The sequence below is a fragment of the Artemia sp. Qi Xiang Cuo genome, chromosome 19 (genome assembly GCF_049724085.1).
Source record: "Artemia sp. Qi Xiang Cuo chromosome 19, ASM4972408v1, whole genome shotgun sequence".
Classification (NCBI taxonomy): Eukaryota; Metazoa; Arthropoda; class Branchiopoda; order Anostraca; family Artemiidae; genus Artemia; species Artemia sp. Qi Xiang Cuo.
In genome coordinates, this window is record NC_142812.1 from 21,532,415 (window position 1) to 21,550,270 (window position 17,856).

Genomic DNA, 17,856 nt, shown 5'->3' on the forward strand with positions numbered 1-17,856 from the left:
AAATTATTCTGTATATGAAAGGGGCTGTCCCCTCCTCAACGCCTCGCTCTTTACGCCAAAGTTTTATTGTTTTAAAAAATAAAGTTGTCAGAAAGAGTCAAACTTTAGCGCAAAGAGCGAGGCTTCGAAGAGGGGACAGCCCCTTTCATATACGGAATAATTTCTGTTCGTTTTAAGTTTTAATGTCGCTCCTTATTTTCAGTTAAAAAACTTGCTTTTTTTGTATTTAATTTCTGACCATTTTTGAATTAATGCAGGTTTCTTGGCTCACCGTACATGAATAATTAAAATGAAATTTGCATATTAATTTTACTTTTTTTTGTTAAATGGCTTTCTCGAAAGTTGTTTAATTTGATTTACGAACGTTTTTATTAGTAATAAATATAAGTAACTTACGAATCAGCTTACGTAGCCAACTTCCATATTCGGATATTTTTATTACGTAGATTAGAGGGTTCTCCCCTTAGTTAGTAATCCACTCTTTATGCTAAAGTTCAAATTTTGTTCCAATTCATTCAGCATTATCCCTGAATTAAAAAGGCTGTTAATCATACTAAATATCTCTGATGAAAGTACTAAAAAAAACTTTAGCGTAAAGAGCGAGGTATTGACTAGGGGACAAACCCAATCATATACATAATAATTTCTGTTCGTTTTAAGTATTGAAGTGCTCCTTACTTTCTGTTGAAAAACTTGTTCTTTTTATTTAATTTCTGGTCTTTTTTTAAAATAATGCTGGGAAATCCGGTGCCCCCTTGATAGCAATTTCCCTTCCCCCATGAAAACTTCCTCCATGGAAACATGGAAAGATCCTCCCAGGTAACCCCCGAGCCCTCCCCCCCCCAATACCAGAAACCCCCCCCCCCCTGAAAATGTCTGTATATTTCCCAATAACCAATACTATATATAAACATTGGGCAAAGTTTATACCTTGCAGCCCTTCCCCTGGGGACTGTGGGGGATTAATCGTCCTCAAAGACATTGTTATTATATTTTTCGACCCTTCTGAACAAAATGGCGATCTGAAAATTTTGATCGGGTGACTTTGGGAAAAAAATGAGCATGGGAGAAGGCCTAGTTGCCCTCCATTTTTTTCGGTCACTTAAAAAGGGCACTAGAACTTTTAATTTCCGTTCGAAGGAGCCCTCTCGCGATATTCTAGGACCACTGGGTCGATCCGATCACCCGTGGGTAAAAAAAAACAACTAATAAACACGCATCTGTGATCTTTTTTCTGGCAAAAAATACAAAATTCCACATTTTTGCAGATAGAAGCTTGAAACTTCTACTGTAGGGGTTCTCTGATACGCTGAATCTGATGGTGTGATTTTCATTTAGGGTCAGCATAAATCATCCTTATGCTGATTTGAAATCAGCATAAGAATATGATTCTTTTGACGTATCTATTGATATCAAAATTCCGTTTCTTAGAGTTTCGGTTACTATTGAGCCGGGTCGCTCCTTACTTACAAGTTTTTACCACGAACTGTTTGAAAAGCATAAATAAATTCAATAGGCTAATACCTCAGACTTAAAACGAACAGAAATTACTATCAATGAACAAATGAAACCCAAAAAGAAAAGAAATTAGAATGAATAGTCAAATAAAACATGAAGATAACAGACTACTATAGATGAATTCTAAAACGCACAAAGATTAAATGCATAATCAAGTCAAACTTAAAAAAGAACACTAATTACCAAACAGAAGTAGGGCTATGGCCACCTCAACCTTCGTGAGGCCAGAGCAATACGAGGTGACTGGGAAAACTTTTTGGTCCTTTCCTGGTCCTTCGTTCGCCCCGTTTTGGAAGAAACCGATACTAACTTTTTCTATTTTTCCTTCTGTATCGTGGTCCTGTTAAATCAAGAACTTAGGATGTAAGCTACGAGCAGATCGGGGAAAAAGTTTCTTACGTCATTTTTGTCGGAGGGGGAGGGGGGTCTTGCACTGGAAAAGCTTTTTTGCGCATTCGATTCCTTTTGTTCCAAGAACTTACGGCTGGAAGCATTATTCCAAATCAGGGAAAGAAAATTTTTTGCATATTTCCGCGCAACAACCCCTGTAATTTATTGTTTAGAGGGGGCGTCCATACACTGGAATATTTTTTATACGTTGGGTTCCTCATAACTCAGGGACATACGGCAGTAAGTTCACTCCTCTTTCTTCAACAAAAGTTTTAGTCCTTTGGACAGAGAGAACGATCCCTGATGTTTTCGAGCGAATCTTACATCTAACACTGAGCAAGCAGCCCTTTTTTCCTAACACAAGGTATATGTAAACAATTGGCAACTTCGATTGTTTATGGACCTTTCCCCGGGGGTTTCGTGGGTCGTTTCATCCCCAGAGGCATAATTACCGGACCTTCCAACGATTTTGAACAAAATAGTTATCTCAAAATTTTCATCGGAAATCTAAAGGGTCGGGGGGGGGGGGAATTGGCTGGGTAGCAAATAAAATGGTCGGGGGACTGCCTACGCTCCCACCGCTTTCAACCCTTTAAAGGGTACAGAAACTTGAAATGTCAAATCGATTGAGCCTCCTCCGAAGCTTCTTCGACGATCCCTTCCATAAAAAGTGGCCGAGAAAAGGAAAATACGTCGTAGTTATAGCTTTCTTATAAGTACTGTGACCAGGATGATTAACAGTGGATTTTATATTGACCTTTGCAATCTAAGTTTAACTCGTAACGCTGACGATGTCCTGCTTTTTAGTTTGAGCCTCAACCTTACTCAACCTTAGTTTGGCTCATGAGCGTCTGGTTTTAAACTGCAATGCTACAAAGACTTAGTTTCCTATTTATAGTTTTCTCGGCAAAGCCACATCATATAGTCGTATGCAGTTGCAAGTGCAGCAATTACAGAGTCGAAATAGCTGAGATATTGAGGTCTCATTTATGGTCCACATAAGCATAGTGCTCGTGTATTTACGCTAGAACACGCCTTGGCATGTTTCAGTGAAAGGTATGGCAAACTTGGTATGCTAAAGTACAGTTACAGCAAGTGTGTACTGGCTAAATTGCAACAAAGGCCATTTTTCTTTTCTCTTTAAATAAAGAAGTTATTACACTTTCTTACCACATTGTTCTTCATCGCTGAAATCCCCAGAGGGGATTCATCGCTGGGTCGTTTCATCCCCAGAGGCATATTTACCGCACCTTCCAACGATTTTGAACAAAATAGTTATCTCAAAATTTTCATCGGAAATCTAAAGGGTCGGGGGGGGGAATTGGCTGGGTAGCAAATAAAATGGTCGGGGGACTGCCTACGCTCCCATCGCTTTCAACCCTTTAAAGGGTACAGAAACTTGAAATGTCAAATCGATTGAGCCTCCTCCGAAGCTTCTACGACGATCCCTTCCATAAAAAGTGGCCGAGAAAAGGAAAATACGTCGTAGTTATAGCTTTCTTATAAGTACTGTGACCAGGATGATTAACGGTGGATTTTATATTGACCTTTGCAATCTAAGTTAAACTCGTAACGCTGACGATGTCCTGCTTTTTAGTTTGAGCCTCAACCTTACAGACCTTGGCTCATGAGCGTCTGGTTTTAAACTGCAATGCTACAAAGACTTAGTTTCCTATTTATAGTTTTCTCGGTAAAGCCACATCATATAGTCGTATGCAGTTGCAAGTGCAGCAATTACAGAGTCGAAATAGCTGAGATATTGAGGTCTCATTTATGGTCCACATAAGCATAGTGCTCGTGTATTTACGCTAGAACACGCCTTGGCATGTTTCAGTGAAAGGTATGGCAAACTTGGTATGCTAAAGTACAGTTACAGCAAGTGTGTACTGGCTAAATTGCAACAAAGGCCATTTTTCTTTTCTCTTTAAATAAAGAAGTTATTACACTTTCTTACCACATTGTTCTTCATCGCTGAAATCCCCACAATCATTATTACCGTCACACAAGAGGGTTTCATTGACAATCACTCCATTTTTGCAATTGAATTGGTCAATGGAGGTCGGCAGAGTCACATTTTGAGACACTGAAAAAAAATTGAATTTTTAGATAAAATAGTTAATAAGTAGTCAATAAAATAGTTAATAAAAAAGAAAAGCGAGCAGATGCTTTCCAAGAAACTAAAGTCGTCAATGATTTCTGGATTTTTTTTTTATTATTCTGCGAATAAAAATATAAATTAAATAGAAAATTTCCCCCAAGTGTAAAACTAGACCTACCAAAGTACTAGCACTTCTCCTACCCGGTTAAACTGCCAGAACATCAAAACAAAATTATTTTTGCCCCAGAGAACCATCTTAGATACCATCTTGTACATACCTAAAACCGTAATTTTCTAATATTTTCCTTTTCGTTCTTTCAGAATTATGAAATTTTAGGACAATAGCAGTAGTACCACGTTGACCAGTGAAAATTCAAAAGCAAAATCAATTAGTTGGATTTGAAAACGCTTTCTTACCAATCTTCTGTTCATTCCAAAAGGCAATTATACCTTCAAAGGGAAGCTACACCTTCTAAGTTGTTTCGTGCCGTAATTTTTAACTTTTTTTTCGATTTTTTACCAATATTTTCTTTTCTTTGAATTAAGCCAAAGATAATTTAGTTGGCAACTATCTTTTGACCAGTTAGTATCTCACTAGTTTTGCTTTTATTGGATGATTGCGTCACCATCTTTGGCCACATTATCTTTAGCTCCGAGACTCCCTAACATAATATTCTTCTACCAAACAGAAATTGTGAAATATCCGAGTTGGTTATTCGCTTAAAGCCTGTGGTTTCACCACAGCCTAGGTACAAATATACAGTCATGCACGTTCCTTTCTTCTCCATTGAAGAGTTTTGTGACACATCTGGTGCCACACATTTTTACTTGGTTCCTCCTTCGCGGGAGCGCAAAGATGAATTTATATACATCGGCTGAGCTTTGAGACACGCCATTAAGAAATTAACCAATAGTTCACTCCGCTGATCACGTCCGTTCGTGGCACTATGACGTGTCCCATTCCTTAAATAAACCTACATGACTGTATATATATATATATATATATATATATATATATATATATATATATATATATATATATATATATATATATATATATATATATATATATATATATATATGTATATATATATATATACCTAGGCTGTGAGTTTACTTATAAGTAAAACTTGTTCAGTAAAACTCATGACAGCTCACGTCAACAAAAGACAATTAATCAACCACTGAATTGGATCGAATTCAAAATCTAGCAACTAAAGCAGCAGTAGTAACCTATCTAGTACTTTGAATCGTGCTTTTGAACCGTGCTTTTGAACCGTGCTTTTCAAGCCTACATGGATATGTGTGCAGTTTAACCGGTATATTGGCTTGTCAGGGTCAATCACCTATTACTACGAACGGTACTTGTCTTAGCAGACGGGTTGTTCTGAGGTAACACGCATTTTTTTGGGGTCTAGCGTGTATAAGGTACTGGTCCCACATTGAATTACACATGGATATGTGTGCAGTTTAACCGGTACATTGGCTTGTCAGGGTCAGTCACCTATTACTATGAACGGTACTTGTCTTAGCAGACGGGTTTTTATGAGGTAACACGCATTTTTTGGGGTCTAGCGTGTATAAGGTACTGGTCCCACATTGAATTACACATGGATATGTGTGCAGTTTAACCGGTACATTGGCTTGTCAGGGTCAGTCACCTATTACTATGAACGGTACTTGTCTTAGCAGACGGGTTTTCTAATGTGACTACCACTGGTCGTGATTGCGTAATATGCCTTACCACGGGTCTGTCACCTATTACTACAAACGGTACTTGCCTTAGCAGATGGGTTTTTATGAGGTAACAGCCATTTTTTTGGGGTCAAACAGAGGGAGATTATTAATTAATGTTTTGAATAATAGGAGTGTGAATGATTCTAATTAGTGATTGGATTGTATGACGGTGGAAAAAAAAGGATTAAACTGATTAACAGTTAAGGTAACCCCGAAGGGGTTGTTAACTCAGGTAATTTGTTGTAAATTTGAAACAACATCAGTCTATGAAAATGGCTAACGACGATAGAATGACATTGTGAGTTGGCCTAGCTTTACCTCTCCGATGTCGTCTGTATAATACACAAGTGATGTTTGTGTTTTCCTAGCTTGTTTTTTTTCTGTATTTCACACCCCATTAATATGCCTTGAGGATTGTTAGCTAACAATTATTGTTTGCTTTCATTTTGTTTCAATGGGCTAACAGAAAATCGCTAGCTAATATGGTTAGTTAACAAGTTGGCGGTGGAAGACTGTCTATATTTTGTTCTTCCTTGCGCGCTTCGGATACAATATTAAAGTGAAATGCGTTATAGGACCAAATTCTGTGTTGTTTACTCTTGTTTCTCTAAAGCTACTACGCATACTAAAATCCAACTTTATTACTAAAATCGTATATTAGTTTATTTTAAACTAAAAATCTTTTGAAAAGAAAGCAAGGGTTTTCTACTGCAAGTGTTGAAACGAACTAAAATTATTACTTCGCAGCCTATGTAACTTATATCTATAAAAAAAGCACAAATAAGCTGAAAGATAATAGAATAATATTTATCTATGTTTGCATAATCATACAAAAGTAGCGCTTTACTGAGCAAACAAAACAATATATTATTTTTTGTACAGAAAAAAAACACGAAGTGCTTTAGAATTTTTTTTTATGATTATAAAAAAGAAGCATTCTTGTTTCTTATACTTGAGTTTTACGCTTTTGGAAAAGCGTTTATTCTTCATATTCCTAAAAACATAGATGTAAATATCATAAGTTTCCTTATTTTAACTTGTTCTACAGGAAAATGTTGCATAGGCTGCGAAGCAACAATTTTTGCATGTGGCAAATTTTCTCAGGCGCCTAACTTTTGACGGGTATAACTAAACTTGGTGCAACTTATATATTTGAAATAAAAAATAACAAATCTAATTCTTTTGCTGTATCTTTTGGTATCAAAATTCCGTTTTTTTTTTTTTTTTTTTTTTTTTAGAGTTTCGATTACTATTGAGCTGGGTCGTTCCTTACTCTCTTTTGATAGTACTAAAGAACTTTCAACAGAGAACCTTCAAAACTTTAGATATCTCTTTTGAAAATTCTAAAGAACTTTAGCGTAAAGAGTGGGGATTTTCCTTCATGGACAACCCCTTTCTTCCATACAAAATCCCTCCATGGAGAGATATTCCCACGTAAATTCCTCCCCCCAACCCCCTCCCCCATCAGAAATAGTCAGTCCTGAAAACATCTGTATACTTCCCAATAACGAAAACTATATGTAAACAATGGGCAAATTTCATAACTTGCAGCCCTTCCCCTGGAGACTGTGGGAGATTAAGTCATCCTCAAAGACATAGTTATTGTATTTTCGACCATGCTGAAGAATATGGATTATGGATATCTCAAAATTTTAATCGAGTGACTTCGGAAAAAAATGAGAGTGGGAGGGGGCCTACTTGTCATCCCTTTTTTGGTCCTTTAAAAAGCACACTATAACTTTCAATTTCCATTTGAAGCAAAAAAAAAAAAAAAAATAAAAAATTCCACATTTTTACAGATAGGAACTTAAAACTTCTGCAGTAGGGTTCTCTGATATGCTGAATCTGATAGTGTGATTTTTATTAAAGTTTTACGAGTTTTAGAAGATATTTCCCACTTTTTCGAAAATGTGGCAAATTTTCTCAGGCGCCTAACTTTGACGGGTATAACTAAACTTGGTGCAACTTATATATTTGAAATCAACACGCAAATCTAATTCTTTTGCTGTATCTCTTGATATCAAAATTCCTTTTTTTTTAGAGTTTCGGTTACTATTGAGCTGGGTCGTTCCTTACTCTCTTTTGATAGTACTAAAGAACTTTCAACCGAGAACTTTCAAAACTTTAGATATCTCTTTTGAAAGTTCTAAAGAACTTTAGCCTAAAGAGTGAGGGTTTTCCTTTATGGACAATCCCCTTCTTCCATACAAAATCCCTCCATGGAGAGATATTCCCACGTAAATTCCTCCCCCGACCCCCTCTCCCATCAGAAATAGTCACCCCTGAAAACATCTGTATACTTCCCAATAACGAAAACTATATGTAAACAATGGGCAAAGTTCATAACTTGCAGCCCTCCCCCTGGAGACTGTGGGGGATTAAGTCATCCTCAATGACATAGTTATTAGATATTTCCACTATGCTTAACAAAATGGCTTTCTAAAAATTTGGATTGTGTAACTTTGGGGAAATTGAGCATTGAATGGAGCATAGTTCCCCCTTCAGTTTTTTGGTCACTTAAACAGGGCACTAGAACTTTTATTGTCATTCAAATGAGCCCTACAGTAGGATGCCCGCTACTATCCTAAGCTTCAGCTGAAGCTAGCTTCAAACATTGAACCTAAAAGATTCATATTACCATAGTTACGAAGTGTTTATAGAATTGGTGGTCTTTAAAAAGACCGTTGGGTAGTCAGGGGTGTGATGACTATTGTAAAAATTCATCATTGTTTGTCATCCACTCAGTATGATTCCAATCTATATCACGGATTTGTTTGTTCTTCTTCTTCTTAGGATATCTCACACACATATTCCGAGAAGGAATATCTATTGGTACCCATTTGCTAAAAAATCGAACCTCGTCCTCTGGGCTGTGTATCTTACTCGGAAATATCTCACAACTAAAATCCTCCAAGTTGTATAATGGTATATCTAATTTGCATTTCTCGATTCAAAGTTTGTCAGTGGGAACATTCCCTTTTGTATACACTGCTGTTACGCCAAAAAACCAGCCTTTATCTCTAACTTTCTCCTGTATAGAGGATAAATCCTTCCCTTTGTTATAGGATGGAAGAATCATTCTATTATATAAACCTATTTTGTTTATAAAGTACAGTGTACTGCGCCACCTGTCTTCATTGTACGCATACATATTATAGTTTATATACCAGTGGTAACAAGAGACCTCTTGATGATCAGTAGTCAACAGTAGAAACGCGCATTCAAAAATCACTCCAGACGCCGATTTCTTCACGCCAATGTATTCGCAGTCAAAAACGCCAAACATTTTTGAAGTTATATTGATAGAATGGATATTCCAACTGTTTAAAGTTCCAAATTGAAACTACATTATATACTAAGGAAATTTAACATATTAACATCTCAACCAAGAATTTTTATGTAACGATTCCTTCAAATAATATCAAGAGGATTTGTTTTTACAATGGTCACAGTATGGAATGTCTTACTAAAATTTTGTTTAAAGAAATTAACACCATTCTTATCGGATTCAAACGCTTAATATCCCCAAGCATATGCGGTAATGGTTAGTTATTACGAAAATCATACGGGAGAGGAATCTATATCTTGGGGATTAAAAGAAATTAAACTTCTTCTTATCAGATTCAAACGCTTAATAGCCCAAGCATATGCGACTCAAATTTCTCTTTAGAGTGCTAACGTGTATCTGTTGAAATAATTTAAGTCCAGTTTCAGAATTCCTATCAAGTCGAACAGTAAAGAAAAAACGAAAACAACTGCAAAAAAAACCCTAATTTTAAACAGTTTTTGGGAAACAAGGTGAAAGTAAAGTGCAGCTCGTATAAATGAAACCTAAAACGAACAAAAACTACAATAATTAACCGAGTCAATCTCAAAACGAGCAGAAATTAACATAAGTTGGGCGCAAAACCCCATATGCCTTCCCAAGACACGAACAGAATTTGCACTTTACTGAAAAAATACAAATGGTTTTACTTTTACACCTTTAATAATTCAAATGATATTAACATTTTGATTACTAAATATCAGTATATGTATATTAAACTGACAATGCACATTTACTTGTTTTTTTCAGTAAAGTTCAAATTTTGTTCTGGTCTTGGGAAGGCATATGGAGTTTCACGCTCCAGCTTATTGACTTTTTTTGGGGGGGGGGTTTCTCCCTTTTTCGAAAATCAGGCTCCCGGTTTTCAAAACCCCTTTTTCTTTTGAGGCTTGGAGCATTTGGTGGGTAGATATTAAACGTAATGATAAACAAAAAATTAGCACGGTACTGTTCTATTAGCTGTAAATCATACAAGAAGTAAAGTTCGGTTAATGCTAATGAAATAAAACAAAATAGGATAAAAATGTAATAGTTTAGAAACGAAATTGACTTATTGCAAAAAAATAAATAAATAAATATCGGAATGCTATATGATTCCTTTTTTCAGTTATATTAAAATCTGCAAAATGCCAACTAGTTAAAAAGATAAAACCTGGTAAAACTGAAAAAAAAAAATAATATATACATTAACAAATGTTTAAAAAACCGCATAAAAAGGGGACATAAGTTGGGCGCAAAACCCCTATGCCTTCCCAAGACATGAACAAAATTTGCACTTTACTGAAAAAATACAAATCAAACGCTTTCTGGGTCTCATTACAAAAATGACCTTCCTTGCAAAAACATAAGTTATTCCCACAAAAGGATATTCGTTCTTAATTAGAAAAAATTAAAAAAAAACACTTTCCACAAAATAAGTTTTTCAAAGAAAAGTAAAGAACTCCATTAAACAAAAAATTAGCAAAAATAACATCAAATAATCTACCAGTCGTGAACCTGCCACAAATCAGCATCGATAAATAAATGAAACCCAAAATGAACATAAATTTTTTTTTGGAGGGGGAGGGATTTCTCCGTGGAGGTGGGCCTAGATTTACTGGCATTATTTAGAAAACGATAATACAATAAATAAAAAAGTTTTTTCAACTGAAAGTAAGGAGCAAAATTAAAACTTAAAACGAAGAGAATTATTACGTATACGAAGGGGATTCCCCTCTCATGGCCTCGCTCTTTGCACTAAAGTTTGAATTTTGTTCCAATTCCTTAAGAACGACTCCTAAAACACAAGGTTCGTGCTTTAATAGCGTGAATCGTGCTTCAAATCTTCTCAGGCGCATAACTTTTGATTGGTAACACTAAATTTAATGATTTGAAATCACTTATATATTTGAAATCAGCATAAATATATGATTCTATTGATGTATCCATGGGTATCAAAATTCCGGTTTTTAGAGTTTCGGTTACTATTGAGCCGTGTCGCTCCTTACTTACAGTTCGTTACCACGAACACAATAAAAAAAAATAAACACGCATCTGTGATCTTTTTTCTGACAAAAAAAAATACAAAATTCTACATTTTTGCAGATAGGAGCTTGAAACTTTCGAAGTAGGGTTTTCTGATACGCTGAATCGGATGGTATGATTTTGATTAAAGTTCTATGACTTTTAGGGGGAGTTTCATCCTTTATTCAAAAATAATTGTCGCTCCTTACTTACAGTTCGTTACCACGAACTGTTTGAAAAAACGGGTGCTTTACAATACGAACATCCTTGCAGTTTCTTCATTATATGGAACAATTTATGCTCATTTCGACTATTAGGGTGTTCCTTACTTTCAGTTGGAAAAAAAAAACTAGTTTTTTTTATTTAAACCACTACAGCTTTTACTCTTCGCGATTTTTGTATTAACCAGGAGCTATGTTACAGCATGTGAGCACGCTATTAAGTGGTTTTTAGAGTTTTGGTTAATATTGACCCATGTCGCTCCTTACTTACAGTTCCTAACCGTGAACACAATAAAAAAATAAACATGCATCCGTGATGTTTTTTCTGACAAAAAAAAATTACAAAATTCCACATTTTTGCAGATAGGAGCTTGAAACTTCCGAAGTAGGGTTTTCTCATACGCTGAATCGGATGGTATGATTTTGATTAAAGTTCTATGACTTTTAGGGGAGTTTCCTCCTTTATTCAAAAATAATGCAAATCTTCTCAGGGCATAACTTTTGATTGGTAAAACTAAATTTAATAATTTGAAATCACTTATATATTTGAAATCAGCATTCAAATATGATTCTATTGATGTATCTATTGGTATCAAAATTCCGGTTTTTAGAGTTTCTGTTACTATTGAGCCGTGTCGCTCCTTACTTACAGTTCGTTACCATGAACTGTTTGAAAAACGGTTGCTTTACAATACGAACATCCTTCCAGTTTCTTCATATATGGAATAATTTATGCTCATTTCGACTATTAGTGTTGTTCCTTACTTTCAGGTGGAAAAAAACTAGTTTTTTTATTTAATCCACTACAGATTTTAGTCTTCGCGATTTTTGTATTAACCAGGAGTTTTGTAACAGCATGCGAGCAAGCTATTAATTAATTCATATCTGTAATTCTAAATTTAAAACACTCATTAGCTTGACATGCCACGCTTTTAAAAAAGATACCCTGTATGTTTTGTCGGGGAAATAAGCTCGGGAATTAGACAGACACGACACACAAACAGAGTCATAGTGAGAGAGATATCCAAAAGTTGGGTTGATCTAGGTTCACTTAGAGTCGCGCACGACTCTAAGTGAACCTAGATCAACCCAACTTTTTGGATATCTCTCTCACTATGACTCTGTTTGTGTATCGTGTCTGTCTAATTCCCGAGCTTATTTCCCCGACAAAACATACAGGGTATCTTTTTTAAAAGCGTGGCATGTCAAGCTAATGAGTGTTTAAATTTAGAATTACAGATATGAATTAATTAATAGCTTGCTCGCATGCTGTTACAAAACTCCTGGTTAATACAAAAATCGTGAAGACCAAAAGCTGTAGTGGATTAAATATAAAAAACTAGTTTTTTTTCCACCTGAAAGTAAGGAACAACACTAATAGTCGAAATGAGCACAAATTATTCCATATATGAAGAAACTGGAAGGATGTTCGTATTGTAAAGCAACCGTTTTTCAAACAGTTCATGGTAACGAACTGTAAGTAAGGAGCGACACGGTTCAATAGTAACCGAAACTCTAACCAATAGATACATCAATAGAATCATATTTTAATGCTGATTTCAAATATATAAGTGATTTCAAATCATTAAATTTAGTTTTACCAATCAAAAGTTATGCCCCTGAGAAGATTTGCATTATTTTTGAATAAAGGAGGAAACTCCCCCTAAAAGTCATAGAAATTTAATCAAAATCATACCGACCGATTCAGCGTATGAGAAAACCCTACTTCGCAAGTTTAAAGCTCCTCTCTGAAGAAATGGTGAATTTTGTATTTTTTTTGTCAGAAAAAATATAATAGATGCGTGTTTATTTTTTTTATTGTTTTCGTCCTTACAAACTGTAAGTAAGGAGCGACATGGCTCAATAATAACCAAAACTCTAAAAACCAATTGATAGCTTGCTCACATGCTGTTACAAAAATTCTGGTTAATACAAAAATCGCGAAGACTAAAAGCTGTAGTGGATTAAATAAAAAAAAAACTAGTTTTTTTTTCCAACTGAAAGTAAGGAACACCACTAATAGTCGAAATGAGCATAAATTGTTCCATATATGAAGAAACTGGAAGGATGTTCGTATTGTAAAGCACCCGTTTTTTCAAACAGTTCGTGGTAACGAACTGTAAGTAAGGAGCGACAATTATTTTTGAATAAAGGAGGGAACTCCCCCTAAAAGTCATAGAACTTTAATCAAAATTATACCGTCCGATTCAGCGTATCAGAAAACCCTACTTCGGAAGTTTCAAGCTCCTATCTGCAAATATGTGGAATTTTGTATTTTTTTTGTCAGAAGAAAGATCACAGATGCGTGTTTTTTTTTTATTGTGTTCGTGGTAACGAACTGTAAGTAAGGAGCGACACGGCTCAATAGTAACCGAAACTCTAAAAACCGGAATTTTGATACCCATGGATACATCAATAGAATCATATATTTATGCTGATTTCAAATATATAAGTGATTTCAAATCATTAAATTTAGTGTTACCAATCAAAAGTTATGCGCCTGAGATGATTTGAAGCACGATTCACGCTATTAAAGCACGAACCTTGTGTTTCAGGAATCGTTCTTAAGGAATTGGAACAAAATTCAAACTTTAGTGCAAAGAGCGAGGCCATGAGAGGGAAATCCCCTTCGTATACGTAATAATTATCTTCGTTTTAGGTTTTAATTTTGCTCCTTACCTTCAGTGGAAAAAACTTTTTTTATTTATTGTATTATCGTTTTCTAAATAATGCCAGTAAATCTAGGCCCACCTCCACGGAGAAATCCCTCCCCCTCCAAAAAAAAAAATGTATGTTCATTTTGGGTTTCATTTATTTATCGATGCTGATTTGTGGCAGTTTCACGACTGGTAGATTATTTGATGTTATTTTTTCTAATTTTTTGTTTAATGGAGTTCTTTACTTTTCTTTGAAAAAATTATTTTGTGGAAAGTGTTTTTTTTTATTTTTCTAATTAAGAACGAAAATCCTTTTGTGGGAACAACTTATGTTTTTGCGAGGAACGTCATTTTTGTAATAAGACCCAGAAAGTGTTTGATTTGTATTTTTTCAGTAAAGTGCAAAATTTGTTCATGTCTTGGGAAGGCATAGGGGTTTTGCGCCCAACTTATGTCCCCTTTTTATGTGGTTTTTTAAACATTTGTTAATGTATATATTATTTATTTTTTTCAGTTTTACCAGGTTTTATCTTTTTAACTAGTTGGCATTTTGCAGATTTTAATATAACTGACAAAAGGAATCATATAGCATTCCGATATTTATTTATTTATTTTTTTGCAATAAGTGAATTTTGTTTCTAAACTATTACATTTTTATCCTATTTTGTTTTATTTCATTAGCATTAACCGAACTTTACTTCTTGTATGATTTACAGCTAATAGAACAGTACCCTGCTAATTTATTGTTTATCATTACGTTTAATAACTACCCAGCAAATGCTCCAAGCCTCAGAAGAAAAAGAGGTTTTGAGAACCACCCCCCAAAAAGTCAATAAGTTGGGGCGTGAAACTCCATATGCCTTCCCAAGACCAGAACAAAATTTGAACTTTACTGAAAAAAACAAGTGAATGTGCATTGTCAGTATAATATACATATACTGATATTTAGTAATCAAAATGTTAATATCATTTGAATTATTAAAGGTTTAAAATTAAAACCATTTGTATTTTTTCAGTAAAGTGCAAATTTTGTTCGTGTCTTTGGAAGGCATATGGGGTTTTGCGCCCAACTTATGTTAATTTCTGCTCGTTTTGAGATTGACTCGGTTAACTATTGTAGTTTTTGTTCGTTTTAGGTTTCATTTATACGAGTTGCACTTTACTTTCACCTTGTTTCCCAAAAACTGTTTAAAATTAGGGTTTTTTTGCAGTTGTTTTTGTTTTTGCTTTACTGTTCGACTTGATAGGAATTCTGAAAATGGACTTAAATTATTTAAACAGATACACGTTAGCACTCTAAAGAGAAATTTGAGTCGCATATGCTTGGGCTATTAAGCGTTTGAATCTGATAAGAAGAAGTTTAATTTCTTTTAATCCCCAAGATATAGATTCCTCTCCCGTATGATTTTCGTAACAACTAACCATTACCGCATATGCTTGGGGATATTAAGCGTTTGAATCTGATAAGAATGGTGTTTAATTTCTTTAAACAAAATTTTAGTAAGACATTCCACACTGTAACCATTGTAAAAACAAATCCTCTTGATATTATTTGAAGGAATCACTACATAAAAATTCTTGGTTGAGATGTTAATATATTAAATTTCTTTATTATATAATGTAGTTTCAATTTGGAACTTTAAACAGTTTGAATATCCATTCTATCAATATAACTTCAAAGATGCATGGCGTTTTTGACTGCGAATACATTGGCGTGAAGAAATTGGCGTGTGGAGTGATTTTTGAATGCGCGTTTATACTGTTGACTACTGATCATCAAGAGGTCTCTTGTTACCACTGGTATATAAACTATAATATGTATGCGTACAATGAAGAGAGGTGGCGCAGTACACTATACTTTATAAACAGAATAGGTTAATATAATAGAATGATTCTTCCATCCTATAACAAAGGGAAGGATTTATCCTACGTACAGGAGGAAGTTAGAGAGATATGCTGTTTTTTTTTGGCGTAACAGCACTGTACACAAAAGGGAATGTGCCCACTGACAAACTTTTAATCGAGAAATGCAAATCAGATATACCATTATTCAACCTGGAAGATTTTGGTTGTGAGATATTTCCGAGTAAGATACACAGCCCAGAGGACGAGGTTCGATTTTTTAGCAAATGGGTACCAATAGATATTCCTTCTCGGAATATGTGTGTGAGATATCCTAAGAAGAAGAAGAACAAACAAATCCGTGATATAGATTGGAATCATACTGAGTGGATGACAAACAATGATGAATTTTTACAATAGTCATCACACCCCTGACTACCCAACGGTCTTTTTAAAGACCACCAATTCTATAAACACTTCGTAACTATGGTAATATGAATCTTTTAGGTTCAATGTTTGAAGCTAGCTTCAGCTGAAGCTTAGGATAGTAGCGGACATCCTACTGTAGGGCTCATTTGAATGACAATTAAAAGTTCTAGTGCCCTGTTTACGTGATCAAAAAACTGAAGGGGCAACTATGCTCCATTCAATGCTCAATTTTCCCAAAGTTACACAAACCAAATTTTTAGAAAGCCATTTTGTTCAGCATAGTCGAAATATCTAATAACTATGTCATTGAGGATGACTTAATCCACCACAGTCTCCAGGGGGAGGGCTGCAAGTTATGAACTTTGCCCATTGTTTACATATAGTTTTCGTTAGTGGGAAGTATACAGTTGTTTTCAGGGCGGACTATTTCTTATGGGGGAGGGGGTTGGGGGGAGGAATTTACGTGGGAATATCTCTCCATGGAGGGATTTTGTATGGAAGAAAGGGGTTGTCCATGAAGGAAAATCCCCACTCTTTACGCTAAAGTTCTTTAGAATTTTCAAAAGAGATATCTAAAGTTTTGAAGGTTCTCTGTTGAAAGTTCGTTAGTAATATCAAAAGAGAGTAAGGAACGACCCAGCTCAATAGTAATCGAAACTCTAAAAAAAAAAAAAAAAAAAAAAAAAAAAAAAAACGGAATTTTGATACCAAAAGATACAGCAAAAGAATTAGATTTGTTTTTTTTTATTTCAAATATATAAGTTGCACCAAGTTTAGTTATACCCGTCAAAAGTTAGGCGCCTGAGAAAATTTGCCACATGCAAAAATTGTTGCTTCGCAGCCTATGCAACATTTTCCTGTAAAACAAGTTAAAATAAGGAAACTCATAATATTTACATCTATGTTTTTAGGAATATGAAGAATAAAAGCTTTTCCAAAAGCGTAAAACTCAAGTATAAGAAACAAGAATGCTTCTTTTTTATAACCATAAAAAAAAATTCTAAAGCACTTCGTGTTTTTTTTCTGTACAAAAAATAATATATTGTTTTGTTTGCTCAGTAAAGTGCTACTTTTGTATGATTATGCAAACATAGATAAATATTATTCTATTATCTTTCAGCTTATTTGCGCTTTTTTTTATAGATATAAGTTACATAGGCTGCGAAGTAATAATTTTAGTTCGTTTCAACACTTGCAGCAGAAAACCCTTGCTTTCTTTTCAAAAGATTTTTAGTTTAAAATAAACTAATATACGATTTTAGTAATAAAGTTGGATTTTAGTATGCGTAGTAGCTTTAGAGAAACAAGAGTAAACAACACAGAATTTGGTCCTATAACGCATTTCACTTTAATATTGTATCCGAAGCGCGCAAGGAAGAACAAAATATAGACAGTCTTCCACCGCCAACTTGTTAACTAACCATATTAGCTAGCGATTTTCTGTTAGCCCATTGAAACAAAATGAAAGCAAACAATAATTGTTAGCTAACAATCCTCAAGGCATATTAATGGGGTGTGAAATACATAAAAAAAAACAAGCTAGGAAAACACAAACATCACTTGTGTATTATACAGACGACATCGGAGAGGTAAAGCTAGGTCAACTCACAATGTCATTCTATCGCCGTTAGTCGA

The 17,856-nt window shown here is 34.8% G+C and overlaps 1 protein-coding gene across 1 annotated transcript in view; it reads right to left on the reverse strand.

Annotated features, from left to right (window-relative positions):
• Positions 1-17,856, reverse strand: part of LRP1 (LDL receptor protein 1) — a 654,607-nt gene that overhangs the window by 164,369 nt on the left and 472,382 nt on the right. The window contains 1 exon segment of the mRNA XM_089105022.1: positions 3,863-3,991. Within this exon segment, the coding sequence (XP_088961148.1) occupies positions 3,863-3,991 (129 nt within the window).